General features: G+C 37.4%; 4 protein-coding genes across 6 annotated transcripts in view; 3 read left to right on the forward strand and 1 right to left on the reverse strand.

Annotated features, from left to right (window-relative positions):
* LOC108144532 (potassium voltage-gated channel subfamily H member 8) overlaps positions 1-16,698 on the reverse strand; it is a 61,621-nt gene that overhangs the window by 42,307 nt on the left and 2,616 nt on the right. The window lies entirely within an intron of this gene.
* Positions 806-4,197, forward strand: LOC108144533 (phenoloxidase 2). The gene is made up of 6 exons (XM_017269493.1): positions 806-1,215; positions 1,280-1,415; positions 1,570-2,064; positions 2,681-3,314; positions 3,493-3,745; positions 3,812-4,197. Exons 1-6 carry the CDS (start codon positions 860-862, stop codon positions 4,008-4,010), a joined length of 2,073 nt encoding a protein of 690 aa, XP_017124982.1. The 5' UTR covers positions 806-859; the 3' UTR covers positions 4,011-4,197.
* LOC108144110 lies at positions 10,469-12,293 on the forward strand. Its single transcript, XM_041707310.1, has one exon. The coding sequence runs from the start codon at positions 10,469-10,471 to the stop codon at positions 12,161-12,163; it is 1,695 nt and encodes a 564-aa protein (XP_041563244.1). The 3' UTR covers positions 12,164-12,293.
* On the forward strand, positions 12,603-15,754 carry LOC108144111 (the record flags this gene model as incomplete). Its single annotated transcript, XM_041707364.1, has 2 exons — positions 12,603-13,445; positions 15,033-15,754. Coding segments are annotated over 2 exons (1,395 nt in total), but the record flags the coding sequence as incomplete, so codon positions are not given.

The following is a 16,698-nucleotide window of genomic DNA, read 5'->3' on the forward strand; positions in this document are numbered from 1 at the left end:
CATTTATTATTGACAATGGCCAAAAGTTGTGCCATTCGCTTTGCTTTCTGGCCAACATCCTTCTTCTGACCAGACGGAGAAGCGACAAAAATTGATTTACAGTATAGATATTTTAATCATCAAAGCTCTTTGGTTCTTAGTTCTTAGCTACTATATATGCTGTGCTATTCACCCCCAAAAATCAAATTTATGGGCCACGTCGAAGGAAGAGAAGTCTGCTCCAAAAACAAAATTTATGGCCTGACACTGGGCGGTGCGCGGTGAAATAGGGGCGTGGCAGCCTGTTGAGTAAGTTTACGGTGTTATTTTCTATGCGAATAAGAAGCTTTTCCGGTGCCCTTCAGGCTGTTTACATTCAGGAGTTGTATTTCGCGTGGTCGCAAAAAAGGTTTCCTTGGTACTTTTTGGCAAAGACTTAGAAATTCAATTTCAGCACCCCTCCCCCGGAATGAATAACTTTGGTAAAACTTTAAAATAATTTATTGGAAATGGTAAATATTAAGTTTTCAAAGTGTTACAATGCTTGATAAAATTTTGTTATTAATTCCGTTTAGAAATAACTAACAAAAGATTATCTTTAAAACTGTATTGCTTTACATTTATAGACACCGCGGTTTTTTTATCACTTTGCGGCAAGAGTTCTTATTGCATTTTATTTAAGCAAACAGAACCAAAGCCTTATCAGCAAAACCACATCATAAGGCTGCGTTTTGTGGTTATATTTTATATTTTATATTTTATTTAAAAATTTTTCTGATTGCCAGTTGACTATAAAAGGTTAGCGTTTCGTTTCCAAAATCACAGTTCTCCAACAGGCTTCGTTGAGTGCAGTTGAAAGACCAGTTTTATAGAAACAATCATGACCAATACGGATTTGAAAGCCCTTGAGCTTCTGTTCCAGCGTCCTCTGGAACCGGTGTTCACCACCCGTGACTCGGGTAGAACCGTGCTGGAATTGCCCGATAGTTTCTATACGGATCGCTATCGCAATGACACCGAGGAGGTGGGCAATCGGTTCTCCAAGGATGTGGACTTGAAGATCCCCATTCAGGAGTTGGCCAGCGTTCCCAATCTGGACTTCACCAAGAAACTGGGTCCCAAGAACCAGTTCTCCCTGTTTAACGATCGCCATCGGGAGATTGCCAGCCAACTGATCACGCTTTTCATGGGTGCCCCCAATCTCAGGCAATTTGTGTCCCTCTCCGTTTACACCAAGTGGGTATTACTTTATTTTTTAATTTGTTTTGTAGTTAATCAGGGAATGATTCCTTATTTTTAGGGATCGTGTGAATCCCGTGCTGTTCCAGTACGCCTATGCCGTGGCCATTGCCCATCGTCCGGATACCCGTGAAGTGCCCATTACCAACATTTCCCAGATCTTCCCCAGCAACTTTGTGGAGCCCTCCGTCTTTCGGGTAAGTATATCGTTCATTAATAAAGTATAAAAAGTATATTGATAAAGAATAGAACTCAGTTAAAATGTTGTTAATAAACTGTAACTTAAAACACAATTTTATTGGATTGTGTATTTAAAACCAGCTAATTGTTATTATTTCTGTTTTATTTCAGGATGCCCGTCAGGAGGCCTCGGTGATTGACAACAGTGGTGCGCGAGTCCACTTGGACATTCCGCGTAACTACACGGCTTCGGATCGCGAGGATGAGCAGCGACTGGCCTATTTCCGGGAGGACATCGGAGTGAACAGCCACCACTGGCACTGGCACTTGGTCTACCCCACCACGGGACCCATGGAGGTGGTCAACAAGGACCGTCGTGGCGAGCTCTTCTACTACATGCACCACCAGATCCTGGCCCGCTACAATGTGGAGCGATTCTGCAATAATCTGAAGAGGGTCCAGCCTCTGAACAATCTGCGCGCTGAGATTCCTGAGGGCTACTTCCCCAAGATCCTGTCCAGCGTCAATAACCGCACCTATCCGGCCCGAGTCTCCAATCAGTTGTTGAGGGATGTGGACCGCGAGGATGCCAAAATCGAGCTCTCCGAAGTGGAGCGCTGGCGGGATCGCGTCCTGGCCGCCATCGATCAAGGATATGTCGACGATGTGAGTTTAGATACTTTTTTAAAATTTATTCAATTACAATTGACCAGCTCTTAAATAAAAAAGGGGTAGGTTATAGATAAATTACAAATGACATACGTATTTAGAGTTTGGAATTGAAAAATATTTATTGAACATTTGACATTATAAAAGTTTAAATTGATTTTCTTAAAAAGTTAGATTTTATATGTTGAAATATATTTTCATAATTCTTATATTAGTAGGAACAAATTTGTATTAGTACTTTTTATTATTTTAGCGATTATTATTGTATTTTTTGTTTTGTTTTTTTATCACCAGACAATTTTGAATAGTTTTGTGCTTTTCTTAAATTATTTTGATATATAAACTTAGAATTCAACATTAAAAAGCAATAATTTAATCTTTATATAGAATTTTAAAATTATTAAAGTTCAAATTGATTTTCTTAAAAGGTTGAAACTCGTCGTAATATCAAATTAATTAATTATTTTGTAAGTTACTCTATTTAAATATTACACAATCTTTGGATTTCGATATTTTGAATATATTTACATGACACTTGATAATTGAGATCGAATTGATGTCTATTTAATGCGATTAAAGTATTATTTAATATTTTGTTTTTTCTGATCCGCAGCCCTCTGGCAATCGTACGCCTTTGGACGAAGTTCGTGGCATCGATATTCTGGGCAACATGATTGAAGCCTCGCCCGTGCTGTCCATCAACTCGAATTTCTATGGCAATCTGCACAACGAGGGCCACAACATCATCTCCTTTGCCCACGATCCCGACCAACGGCACTTGGAGGAGTTCGGCGTGATGGGCGATGTGACCACGGCCATGAGGGATCCGATCTTCTACAGGTGGCACGGATTCATCGACTCGGTGTTCAACAAGTTCAAGAGCCGTCTGGCCCCCTACAATGCCGCCCAGCTGAACTTCGATGGTGTGTCGGTGGACTATATCGAGGCCAAGATTGGCAAGTCCAACACCAAGGCCAACACTTTGTTGACCTACTGGCAGAAGTCGAGTGCCGATTTGGCAGCTGGTCTGGACTTTGGACCCTCGGCCGATGGCAACATCCTGGCCTCGTTCACCCACCTGCAGAATGCCCCCTTCACCTACACCTTCAATGTGACCAATAGTGGGGCCAAGCGGACGGGCACCTGCCGCATCTTTATCTGCCCGAAAGTGGATGAGCGCAATCAGCCACTGCGGCTGGAGGACCAGCGACTGCTGGCCGTCGAAATGGACAAGTTTACGGTGGATTGTAAGTATTTCATTAATTACATTTAACGGTTTAAAGTAAGCCAAACCAAAGACTTTGCTTCTCTTCTCTATACTTAACATTTAAAATTACAAAATAGGTGTTTTATTTACCATGTATTTTGGTTTCGCACTCTTGACATTCCCTTATGACCAATTTACACTGTTTAATTAATCCCCAGTGGTGCCGGGCGTGAACACCATACGCCGCCAGTCGACGGAGTCCTCGGTGGCCATTCCCTTCGAGCGCTCGTTCCGGCCAGTTGGGGCGGACTATCAGCCCACAGCCGCCGACGAGCTGGCCCGCTTCCGCTTCTGCGGCTGTGGGTGGCCACAGCACCTTCTGCTGCCCAAGGGCACTGCCCAGGGCATGCTCTTCGACCTGTTCGTCATGATTTCCGACTACTCGCAGGACTCTGTGCAGCAGAATAATACGTGAGTGTTATAGCTCAATCAGTTCGCCCATCACATTTTGACCTTCACCTCCTTGGCGCCCATTAGACCCAACGATGCCTGCAGCACGGCTTACTCGTTCTGCGGTCTGAAGGACAAATTGTATCCTGACAGGCGCACCATGGGCTATCCTTTCGACAGGCGACTGCCGAATGCCAATCTCACGGAATTGGTTGGCGCCTTCGGCAACATGGCCAAAACCGATTTAAGGATTGTCTTCAACGATCGCGTGGTTGACAAGGCCTAAGCGATTGACAACATCATGTGAACTGACCCCAAAGATCAAAGGAAACGGACTTCAAAAGAAATTACTCTTGGAACTGGAAACTGAGCATTTACCCTTTACTTATCTATATACATTTGCGCGTCTCAATTTGGTGTTTCATCGTGTTAGTTTATATTCAATAAAAATAAATATACTAATTGCAAGCTTACATCCTGGGGAAATGTATTTTATTTTTAAAGCTTAATATATTTAAAAATTCATTACATTATAACAACAAACTTAAAACTCATCAACTTGCTTTCAATAATAAAAATAAAAAACAATTCAATTTAAACCACAAAAAATTTAAGAAAAAGGAAATTTTGTATTTTTTTTTCAAACTTTTCATCAACTTAAATTTATATATTAAGAAGTTTAACGTATTTTGTAGCCTACTGAAAAATAAAGAAAAAAAATTTAAATGAATTTATTGCCACTTCAAAATAAACAAAAGGAAAATATAAAATCTATTTTTTCAATGTCGTATAGTTTAACTTCCGGGTAAATTCACTCTGCTAAGCTTTATTAAGTCATGAGCCAGACAACTTGAGTAGATTTTTATTTATTGCTTTTTCCAAGGCAGAAAAAAGATTACTCGCTTGTGCTGGCCTTAATTTAGCCAACACACTGACATTAAAGATAGCCATGAATATGATAAATATTTACTGATATAAGGAACCCTCGTCTGGCAATATTCGCTTTCTAAATATTTGCTTTACATTTTTGAATATTATTTATGCCGAAGATAGACAGATACACAGCCACAGAAGGGAGTTTATTTGTCATAGACAGACATGCCCACAGCTGGGCGTTCTAATCCTATTAGACTTCAAAGCGGTTTGCTCCGCAAACTTTGCGTTTGCCCAGGTCCAGGAGGCCTTGACTTATCACCCACCACCCCACAGAATTGAGAAAAAGTGGGAAAAATAGGAAAACATCCTGCGAACAGCCAAACGAAACCGCTGCACGTGTTGCGCTTATTAATTTTCGGCATTTACCGACTCGAGCACTTTAATTAGACATCCATTCAATGGGGATAAAGTTCTGGACTACAAATTAGTTAAAGACAGCAGCTGCAGCTAACAAATTGATTTTTAATAGATTTTTATGACTGCTGGGGAAAGCCAACTCAACTGATGTATACGTGATGAAATTATGTTTCTTCCACGCAATGTGAAGAAACATGTGCAATCGCTAATTGGGATGATTTGTAGAAAGAAAGAAATGCCTCAAGTCATTCTGCAAATGACTCATTAAAACGTATGCTTTAAAACACATGTATAGCTTAAATAAAAATATAAATGTAATCAAGCACACGCTTAAAGCGCAAAACTTTTGCCATGTGGAAAGATAAATAAAATGGCAACATTTTATATTATCTGCAGCTTTAAACAGAGTTCAATGCGCCCATACAAAAAAGTTGGGGCTAATGTTGACAGGGCAGCTACGCAATTTAATCTCTTTTGTTGCCTCGAACTGGTCTTTTTTATTTCTTTATAAAGTTGCATATTTTATGGCATTCTGCAACTGGTGTAAACTTTCCCTCAGCATTCAAATTAAATTACAGCAGAACGGTCAATTTGTGGCACCCTAACGAAAAGTGGAGGCGTTTTGGCTTTGAGAGGATTTAAGTAAATACATATCCCCAAGGCAAGCAAAAACACTTTTTGAACGTTATAAAAGGTAATAATAGTTGAAAGGAAAGGAAAACGACTGAGCAAGAGTATTTCTTGACTGCCCCACAGCTTTTTTATCACTTCTTTTTCCTTTTTTTTCAATCATTAGACCTGGCCACAGGACATTCCCACTCACTCCCTTTTGAATTTATTTATCCGGGTAAATTGTAGAAAATTAAAAAATAGACAAAATACAAGGCAAGGCAGAAAAGTTGCCAAGTCCCTTTAATTTATTTTGCTAGCTGGAGGGCAGGAAAATTGTGTGTTTTTTTTTTGGCTTTTCCAGGGGAAAGGCGAAAAGCAGAAATGTTGCCACTTAGGCATAACTTTGGCTTTAGCTTTGGGTCGTTTTTCCCATATGCTGTTTAAGTAAACTTCGGTTGTTTGCTGTTTGCGTTTATTATTGCCAGTAATGTTGCCTCGTTTTGGTTTAAGGGTTTGAAAAAATATTTGCTTGGGTATACTTGGCACATTATCATACTTTTTCCCACCCAACACGTACGTAATAATTGTAAATAATGAGTTTTCTAAAAAAAAGGTTTGCCGCTGATTAGGGAAGCAAATGTTACGGCAAGCGAATGCATAATCTCCCAAATCAACAATAATTGTTTACTGCATTCGATCTGCGCAATTGGTTGCTTAGGTTCTGTGAAATTTCCATTCAATCAAATGTGAAGCCCATTAAAAAGTCAATTGGACGTGAATGAAAGGCAGCCACGCACATGGCAGAATCAATTGTGTAAACTGACCTTGCCCCAATGCACTTTCTACTATAACATGCATGTGTTTGATTATGGAAAGTAAAATCTGCTAAATATAAACTAAATTTTGCGTGGCTAAAATTAGATAATCTTGGGCGCATTCTTTGAAGTCTTTTTATAAAAGTAAAGGGGATAGAATTTGTTTAAAAATATTGAACTCGATTGTATTTCTGGTTACACCAAAAACTATACAAATAAAAAAAATATATTAAGTGTTTTAAGTTCTTAAGTAGTGAATAATAATAATGTTCAATTAATTATATATTTTACAATTCATTTTTGGCACTTAAACCATTTTTCAGTTCAATATTTAATATATGATAGGCCTGTAAAAAAGGCATGTAAAGATTTGGTGTTTAACATGTCCATCATACTGCATTCCTTTTTCCCCTTGAGCGCATGGAACCAGATTGTTTTGTGCTATTTTTGTCGCCTGTACACATAAACAGTGGGAAGGTAATTGAGTCTAATAATGCTTTCCTTATGCCAATGAAATAATAAATTGAATAATTCAGCTGGTCCGCACAAAACTGAGACCAATGATGGAACAAGGCTTCAATGTTTTCAAGTACCTACATCTAACGAAAAACTAATAGCATTCAAGTTTATGTCATATTCACATTCTTTACAAAAAAAAAAAGTTTTCTTTTTTATCTTATTATTTTTAAGATATAAACAGATAATAATAAAGTTATTTATCGCAAGAATTGTTACCTATTGTTTTGAACTCCATTGTCTCTACACTGGTAAAAAGAAATTTAAATATTTTTCGCTTTGACTTTCATCCATTGCGGCTTTTAGTTATTTTAAATAGGAAAATACTAAAAAATCATAACATTTTTTATTTTACTATTTTTGGAATTGGAATTAATATATAAAAATTTAATTTATATTTAAACTATATTTATATTAAGTTAAATTTAATTAAATGCAATCAAATATAAACTAAACTCAATCTAACTAATGTATTTTAATATTAAATCATTTAATTTAATAATCATTGAATTTAATATTATGATTTAATTATTTTCAATATTAAAAATAAAATTTAAAATTCATACTATTATAATAATACTATTCCATTTTTGTATCAGTGTAGGGCAAACATATGGATATGTTTGCCTGGGCTGACATGCCTGAAATCTGATATTGATTTGAAACTTTGCTTCCTTTCCGCGAATATCGCAGTTCAACCACACTGCGAATGACAGAACGCTGTCAAGTGAGTACTTCTATAATAATAGAACATCATCATTATTGCCTATTCTACATCGAATCCGCTTGCGATTGCGATTGCGATTCCGATGCGAATCTGAGTACTGAGTCCTGGAGCATGCTAATTGTTTGCAATTATGCTTTGAGCCAGCTTCACTGTGTGATGGAATTGGCAACGGGATTGGCAGTGAGAAATCAGGAGCGACGGCACTTAAATGCATTTAAATGCTGAAATATCACTGGCGCACTTTTCAAGGGGAATCAGGTTAACCGCAGAAAATTCATATTTAATTGAAATGCCATAAGGTTGCCCGCCATATTTAGATAATTGGAAAACCGCAGCAGAGTGTGGAAGTTATTTCACAATTAATTGCAGGCAGAAAACATTTTAAGGAATTTAAATGTATAATCCAAAATCGTTTAATTTAAATCTATAATTTGATTTTGGTTTATTATCGCCTTTATTAGAGCTGCTAATAAAATGAATAATCTATCAATCTTCTCTCCTTCCAAATTTATACAATTACATTTTAATATTGATTTCTGCTGCTTATTACCTACTAATAACAATTAAATTTAATCTAAAGCGTGTTTTAATTATTTTTTTAACTCTTTGAAATGATTATGCTATATATTTTGGGGCATGTTTATTTGCCACGCGCTGGCGCGCCAACATTTACCTATCGCCCGGCAATGCTAATATTTAAATTAATTGCTAATAAACCGTCATCGAATGTTTACACTTCAGCGACTTCAACAGTCCATCAGGTTAAAAACTGTGTTAATTTTATAATTTCTGCCGCTTTGTTTATGGCCCCATTGCCATTGACTTAAACAAATCACTTTTATCTGCCCTGTATTTGTACCAAAAATTCAGGTGGTAGTAGAACACAGTCGACAGCTGTGTTATTTTAGTGTCCAATGCGATACGTTGGGAATTTATGTTTTATGCACAAACACACATATCGTGCATGGGGAGTAAATAAACAGGCAGCTTGCAGCTTCGTTTGTTTTGCCAAAAAAACAAATTACACAAATAACAACTTAAGCTATAAAGTGCTGCTAAAAGCTATTAACTATGATGTCAGAGAGCCATATGTACTGCCGATCTCATCTGCCAGGCACTGGAAGAAAAACGATCTTAATTTGAACACTTTTAGTAAAGCTGCTATGAAGCTATTCTTGACAAGATCTTGGTAAAAATGGTTTTTTCCTTCCTTCATATCTAAAATAACCAAAAGCCGCAATAGATGAAAATCGGAACAAAAAATTTTTAAATTAAGTACAAAATATTGGCATCCACTACGTATTTTTTACCAGTGTGCTCTTAATTTAAATTTGGTGTTTTCTTTAGTTTCTTGTTGCTATGAGTATTTTTTTTGCACATCTATAATGATCACGATCAAAAGTGTGTCGAAACTTGAACTCTGTTGCCATAAAATCAATCATAAAAACCATTTCTCAGATGTGTATAGCCGTAAGTTTATGGCAATTTTTTTTAAACATTGGGTAATTACAAAGTGATAGGTGCTAAGTTTAAAGAATGGAGAAACAACCTCAGAAGTTTCCAAAGATGACTTATAATTCTCTATGAATTCAAAAAATAAAAAAATTAACAAAAATAAATTCAAAACAAGAAATAAAGTAAAGTTTAATTAAAACAGAAAAATCCCTACCTTCCCAGGAAGTTGTAACGCTTTTATCTTGGGACTCAGACGAGCTTTCACAGCAAATTAAGTTTGTTTTCTTCAATTAAGTAAGTACGAAAATATTCATTTCCTCGCACCTTGATATTTTACCCTGTTGGGCAAAGAAACGCGGTTAGAACTGCGGCTTCCCTGAGGCATTTGAGGCATTTTGAGCCTTTGTGGCTCTCACAATGTGCATAGAAATGCGATTCAAGGCAGGGACAGACAACAATTATTCTTATTCTCATTGCGAATGTGGGCGGCGCACATGGGAAACGCTCTTGGGAAATGGGAAATGGAAAATGCGAAAACAGAACGGAACGTAGTGTCGCCAGCATCTGCCTGCATTATAAAGTTTTCACGGAACAAAAACAAGGAAAGTGAATATTTTAATTTTGCTAGAGTGCAGTCCATATATAGACATGCATAATAATAATAATATCAGCTTAAGCAGACTGACCGCAACGCAATTACCTTGTTCCAAAGTTGAAGATCAAATGTGATTTTCAAATGAATAGTATATAGATAATCTATTTTTTTAAAGAACATTGTATGACCCAAAATCCTGACGCCAACTCAGTCAACTTTTTATTAAATGTCCATTGTAACAAAAAAACCTTGTTTTTACCATTTTAAATTCTTTTTTTTCAATTTTTCATCTTACACGCGTAGTCAAAAATTTCGCTCCTTAAAGACAAATTTGGTTGCATTTTGCGTCACTCATGGCCACCAGAATAATTCGCCGGGGAAAGAGGATAAACTGTCTTAACCTACCGATGTCGAGGATGTCAATATGGCCCCAGCAAACGCTTCCCAAACAGCAGATGGCTTCTTCAAAATTTCAACCGCAGAGGGATCTGAACTTTCCCAATTGCCCGTGCTATGAACTGCGCCAACGGGATTCGATCTCCAGACATCCGAGAAATCAAATCATCTACATAGGTCGAAATCCCTACGAGGAAGTCTAAGGAATAAACAGCTTTGAGGCTTTAATCAAAGCGTTGACTAGCGGTACTAAAATTCGGAGTCGTAACAAATTCTAAGCGTTTCCATACCTCATTATCCATTCATTTTCGTGTACTTAGTGTTGTCCTACTGTCATGAGGAGTCTCAGACGTGGTTTTGCCGCTGCGGCAGTTGCTGATTTTCGGAATATATCCCCAAAATTGGGTCCTCTTCTTTCAAGGTGCCCACCTCCACCGCCTTCTACCAACTTTGTCAAGAATTTGGAAGCAAACAAGCAGCCTAGGAACTACTTAAGACTAGTAGATGATCCCGAACTGCCCAAGTTGATACAACTTTATGAGCGAGTGTGCCGATGTAGTCCTAAAACACTAAATGGTTCTGCCAGACTCAGAAGATCTGAGCTAGATGGTCCGCCCAAGAAATCTCGAGTAAATTATACCAAAGGTACAATGCGTCCTGTGAAAGTTAATAACTTTGAAACACCTAAATTCGACGAAAGTCAAGAACTTTCCGCATCAAAGAGTTCGGAACTTAGTAGTAAGCATTCTATAAAGCATATAAGATTTTTTGAGCATTATATCCTTAAGAAATCCGGGCAAAAAAACAAGACCCCAATGCAAACCACAGATAGTGCAAATTTAGAAAAAACTAAAATTGGAAGTTCTAAGAGCAAAAACCCAAAACAAACGACACATAAAAAGAATTTAGAAAAAGTTAAATTAGTGAGCACTAAAAGCAAACCACCAAAGCAAACTAAAAATATTAAGAGATTGGAAAATAATACAAATAGGAGAATCAATATGTCACCTAAAGACAAAAGGCAATCGTTCGAACAAGCGGATTCTGCGGATTCTGCGGATAATTTTTTCAACAATCTGAAGTTTAAAAATGTTGGAAAGTCAGTCCTTTTTAAAAAGCATATACAGCGTATTAAATCGCCTAGCATAGATATTGTCAAGGACATTGTGTTTGACGATGATGATTATTCACTGATATCGGTAGAAGATACTTCGCTAAATGAAGAGGTACTGAAACGCATCAGTGAGCCATCATATGGAATAGACACTTTGAGCAACATGTCCACCATATCCTGGCTCCCAAAAAGAGTCTCGGAACTTGTCAGTCCCGTAGAACTGCATCAGTTTGGTCCCATTGACTTAGAGGCGTATAGAGATGATTTTCTATCCTTGCATTCCCTTGAACCTGATGCTTTCAGAAGCCCCTGGACCAAAATTCCTTGGCCAAAGCCCTCTGAACCCAGGAAAAGAAATGTAAAAAGAGAAGATCTTAAAAGTTTATCAAAAAAAGAACGTATTTTTGCCAAGAAGAGGCATAAATCTAGTAAAGCTGCTTTTTTGCCTGTAAAACGCCTTAAATACCACTCTATAGCTTTTGAAATGTGGCAGAGAAAACGAAAGAGATCGAAAAAAACCGTGTCCAGTCAAACAAAAGTCGTCCAAAAAAGGTGTGAACTGTGTGATTTTTGCCGACCAAGCAGCCAGCCCGATGAACCATTTATGATAGAGATGAAAAAGCGTAGAGATCGTGAAGTGCTGAAGCAATATTACCTTAATATGGACAAAAGGAACCAGGAATCAGGTGCTACTACTATTTCCGATTCGAAACAGAGTGTTAAGTGCTCTAAGCCTCCTGCAGATAAGTTAAATTCCTGTTCAAATCTTGGCAAGATGCGTAATCAATTGGAGAAATGTCTGGCGATTCTGAATCTTTGTGGTCGCCTTGTTGAGGTGCGTTTGCGACTATTGAGATGCAAAACAGAAAACAGAGCTTGCCGCAGTGGGGTTGGTACCGGTCCTGAACCAAATTAGTCCTGAACTCAGTTGGATCAGGATCCCAAGACGCCTGAACACAAAATAGTCTGTGGGTTTTTATTAACACACATTTTATCATTGGACAAGGAATATAAATAGATTATATATGTATATTATTTTCTAGTTATTATTGGGTAATAGACTTGACACGATAAGAATTGGGAATAAAATTGGTATTTAATTGTTTGTACTATTATTTTTTTTAACTCCCTAACTTTAGCTCTATTACTATTTATGGATGTATGCAATACAGCTGCGGTCATAAAAACAGTAGCAGTAATAATATCGAATAACTATATGATTTCTATAACCAATAAAAGAAATGGCCGCCCAATCAAACCAAACAAATTGTCAGAGAAGTATGCCAAATTATTTCATTAGTTGTTTAAAAATCTTACAAAAAACAAGCCACACATAAAAAATTGCAAGTACTTAAATTGTTTGTATCAGCTTAGCAATGAACATTTTAAAGAAGAGCCATGTGCTGAATCAAAATTGTTTGCGGGATAAGATTCAGGAATTGTCTCCTTTATTGCGGAATTTGGATTGGCCGGCCAACAAGGATTCGGTGTTCCGGGCAACATGGAGCTACTATGCCAGCGGCTGTCAGGAGCGACTGACGAGCATTCGCAGGCGCATCGAACAGAATGCTAGGATAGTGGCTCCAAATAAAAGGATAAGTGCCCCACTTCCAGTCGAACTCAAGCTCCCCTTCACCGAGAGCCAGCTGAAACCAGGATTGGATGCGGATGAACACATATACCGGGAATTGGTGTCCTGTTTTCGCAATGCCGAAGGCACGGCTTCTACAAAGAAAACCCCTCAAAAGCGCTCCAAAATTCAGAGGCATTTCGATATGAGTAAATTTTCCACACCCGAACAGTGGATTAATTGGAAGCTAGAGGAACAGCAAGTGGGTCAACTGCTGAAACAATCCTTTGATCCATACCTAAAAGAGGAAATGTCCAAGAAGCTGCAACATTTAAAAAAACTTACCAAACGAACCCCTCTGTTAGAAGTTCCAAATCAGAAAGAATTAGTTGAAAATCCCAAGGTGTCACATTCAAAGAAAAGAAAATCAAGACAAAAGTATATTGATGAAACAGATAAATACAAACCCAATTTTGAATTAAGAAAAACCAAATCATTCACGAATTTGGATGAAAACAAACTGTCATTGAGCTCAAAAAAAGCACCCACAAAATTAGCAGCAATATATGAACTCCCTATAAATTTAAGAAAAAACGATACTAAATTGGCAGAAAAATATGAGGTCCATGTTAATTCAAGAAAAAACGATAAAAAATTGTCGAAAAAACATATACTCACAACAAGTTCAGAAAAAACCACTACAAAATTGGAAGACAAATATAAATTACCATCAAAGTCTATAAAAACTGACCCGAACTTGGATGTTAAAAATAAACCACCTTCAAGTTCAATAAAAACACCCAGGAATAAGTCTCCTTGGAAGTCTAGAAAAACACCAAAGAACTTGGCAGATAAACACAAACTATCTTCGAATTCAAGAAAAATAATCACGAATTTGACAGACATTCTTAAACAAACCAATAAACCATCAAGAAACATGACATCAAATATAGCACACATACATAACCAACCTTCCAAGTCAAGAAAAACCTCCAAGATATTAGCGGAAACAAACAAACTACCCTCGAAGTCAAGAAAAATACACCCGAAAATAGCAGAAAAATTAGAACCCCATCCAAAGTCAAGAAAATCATCATCAATTTGGACAGGTAAATATAATGCCAGTTGGGCAGTAAGGAGGTTTATTGCCGAGCATCCAAGTCTGGAAAGTATAGCTAGCTCAAAGCGATCTATTAGACTTAACCAACCGCGTCCAAAACGAATTGAAAAACACAGTGACAGTAGCGAAGAAGATACTGGTGTGTACGGCATTGATTATCCATTACCAGTTTTGGATGCGGACAGAAAATCTTTGACTTCACAAAAGTCGCAGAAGGACCAAAAAATTTCAATGGCAAAAAATAATCAAAAATTAAAAATTTCAAAGGCAAAAAAAGGTACAACACATAAAAAACACAAAAATCAAGATCTGAAGAATGTCATAAATTTAAATATTGAAAAAGATGCAAAGGATTCCTCATCGTTAACTCTGCTTCCTGGAAAGACCAACGGCGAAATATATAAATCCAATTTAAAAATTTCACAGAAGAGGAACAAGGGATCTAAGACTTGCCATTTCAGTTCGCACACATTATTAAAGAATTCGAAGTCGAGTGAAAGCAAATCGCCACTGTTTAAAGTACCAAAGGAAGAATCAAATGATGCGGTGCAGAGACAAGCATTTATTTCTACAAAAGAGTCTAGCTCTTTAAGTACACTGCAAACGCCAAAGAGGAATGTTTACATTGAGGAAATCATGAAAGGAATGTCTGCAAGCAATCCGGCAATCGGATCCGGAAGTCAGACGTTTAAAGATTTCAATTCGGACTTGTCATTCTACAGAAACCAGTCGATTAATTTTGAAAATCAGGAAATCGGAAAGAGTATAATACCTAGAGGCGAACACCATAATTGGCCACTCAATGTTACCCAACATACCGCTTACGTAAGTCCCAATAACCAATATGACTCAAAACATAAAAACTTTTATTTAAACAAAAGAAGGCACCACGAAATGGCAAGGCAACAACATGAACATGATACGTTTAATAATAACGAAATTGCTTTAGAACCTACACATGACATTTTTGTTAACAAGCAAGGAATTTTGAGCTACCAATCAAAAATCTCTCTTTCTCTCTCCGAAACTGAAGTTCGTTTGAGTCTCGAATCGAAACCCCTGGTCATTGCCGATCTAATATCTAAATTTATGAAGTCTTATGCCTCGGAAATGAGTTGTTTTCAATCATATCCGGATTGGTTTCAAACCAACGAACTGGACAGGGTTTTCATTGAGACTGTAGTTAATAAGAAAGAGCCCAAGGAGCACAAGGAGCCCAAGGAGCCCAAGGAGTCCAAGGACTCCAAGGAGTCCAAGGAGTCCAAGGAGCCCAAGAAAATTAAGAAAACTATAAAACGCAGGGTTGTTGAAACTATGGAGGTCGAGAAGACCCCATCGAGACCCATTAAGATTGCCTGCTCCTTGTGCAATTTGGTTAGGAGAAGGCAATCCGAACTGCGGCCCTATATGCAGCGAATGCAATTAGAACGCCAGCGATTGGAACTAAAGACTTATTACACTCAGAAGTTGCTGAAATGTCGGCAGGCTCAAGAGCAGAATGTCCAGGAGCAAAAAAGAGCCTGTGCCCGTGAGGTCCTGGCCAGATGCTATCAAACACTGAATTTATGTCAGCAGATCCTGGAACAGAGACGATTGAAAAAATGTCAGCTGCAACAATCCGAACAAATAAGAAAGTTAAGCACATGACCATTATTTGCCAGGCTATTAATGATTTCAACTTTGATTTCCTGGGGTCTGATCGTCATATGCTATCCCTAATTGGGTATAGATTTCAATTCAAATGGTAAAACATGTGTCTTGTGGATTTTAGAAAAACTACGAGAGAATGAAGTCAGTGTATTATTTATCAAAACTTAATTTGAATCTTCGAAAAACAGGGATAAAGATGTCTCTGTTAGGGCGGCACGTGTAAAAGTTTTGCTATTGATTATCTTTCAAATAATCAAGCATTTTTCATTGCATTGCTTTAAAAGATTTGCTTTTTTTTATTCACCCAATTGGAATTAAAAATACCTAAATTAAGTATCGCTAAACAAATGAAATAAAAAGTATCTATATTAAAAAGTAATTAAATGCCTTTGAGAATTTAAGATCTACAAAATATTTTTTTTCAGATATACAAACAACAAATTATATTGGCGCTTTGCCAATTTAAATGTTTCCATATTTCCACAAGATCAAAGATATTAGCTAGTAAAAATCTCAGCCAGCAATTTAAGGTACAAGTTACTGCCGATTACTTGGTGTCATGCTATTTGTAAGCAGTTCATTTAGTTGACTTTTACGCGACTTTTAAAGCTCCCACTCATGGCGCATAAAGTTTATTAAAATTGACATTTGCCGGATAAAACTGTTCCGCATGCATCCTTTTCCGCAAAATTTATTCCAATGCGAACAACTGCTAAGTAAAAATAATAATGTGCCATAAAATTCCAATTTTTTTTATACCCAAGCCCAATTCCCGTTCCCTGCGCATAAATGTCAATGCCAACGCATCTAAATTCCGCCCTACATCCTTCGTCCGCTGGATTTTCCAACCCACCTCCTCTTTTTTCACGAGCTCTTCAGCCCAAGAGCAACTACAAAAAAAACCCGGGGAAAAATGTAAAAAAAACTAACAAAAAATCAAAGTGAAAAAGCAACAAAACTCGGTCGAGGGCTTTAGATAGTAAAAAACTTGTACATGCAATTTTGGCTAGAAATGCGGGGCGTTTCAAGTAGTTTCTTCTGGCTTATTAATTTTAACGCTAATTTACTGCGTTTTTTATACACGCATTACTAGGAAATACAGTTAAGTTAT

Source organism: Drosophila elegans, unplaced genomic scaffold, assembly GCF_018152505.1.
Source record: "Drosophila elegans isolate 14027-0461.03 unplaced genomic scaffold, ASM1815250v1 contig_183, whole genome shotgun sequence".
NCBI lineage: Eukaryota > Metazoa > Arthropoda > Insecta > Diptera > Drosophilidae > Drosophila > Drosophila elegans.

Coding starts and splice junctions, on each gene's coding strand:
- LOC108144110 (XM_041707310.1), top strand. CDS start 10,469: ATGAGGAGTCTCAGACGTGGTTTTGCCGCTGCGGCAGTTGCTGATTTT.
- LOC108144533 (XM_017269493.1), top strand. CDS start 860: ATGACCAATACGGATTTGAAAGCCCTTGAGCTTCTGTTCCAGCGTCCT. Junction 1,216..1,279: donor TCCCTCTCCGTTTACACCAA/GTGGGTATTACT, acceptor CCTTATTTTTAG/GGATCGTGTGAATCCCGTGC. Junction 3,746..3,811: donor TCTGTGCAGCAGAATAATAC/GTGAGTGTTATA, acceptor GGCGCCCATTAG/ACCCAACGATGCCTGCAGCA.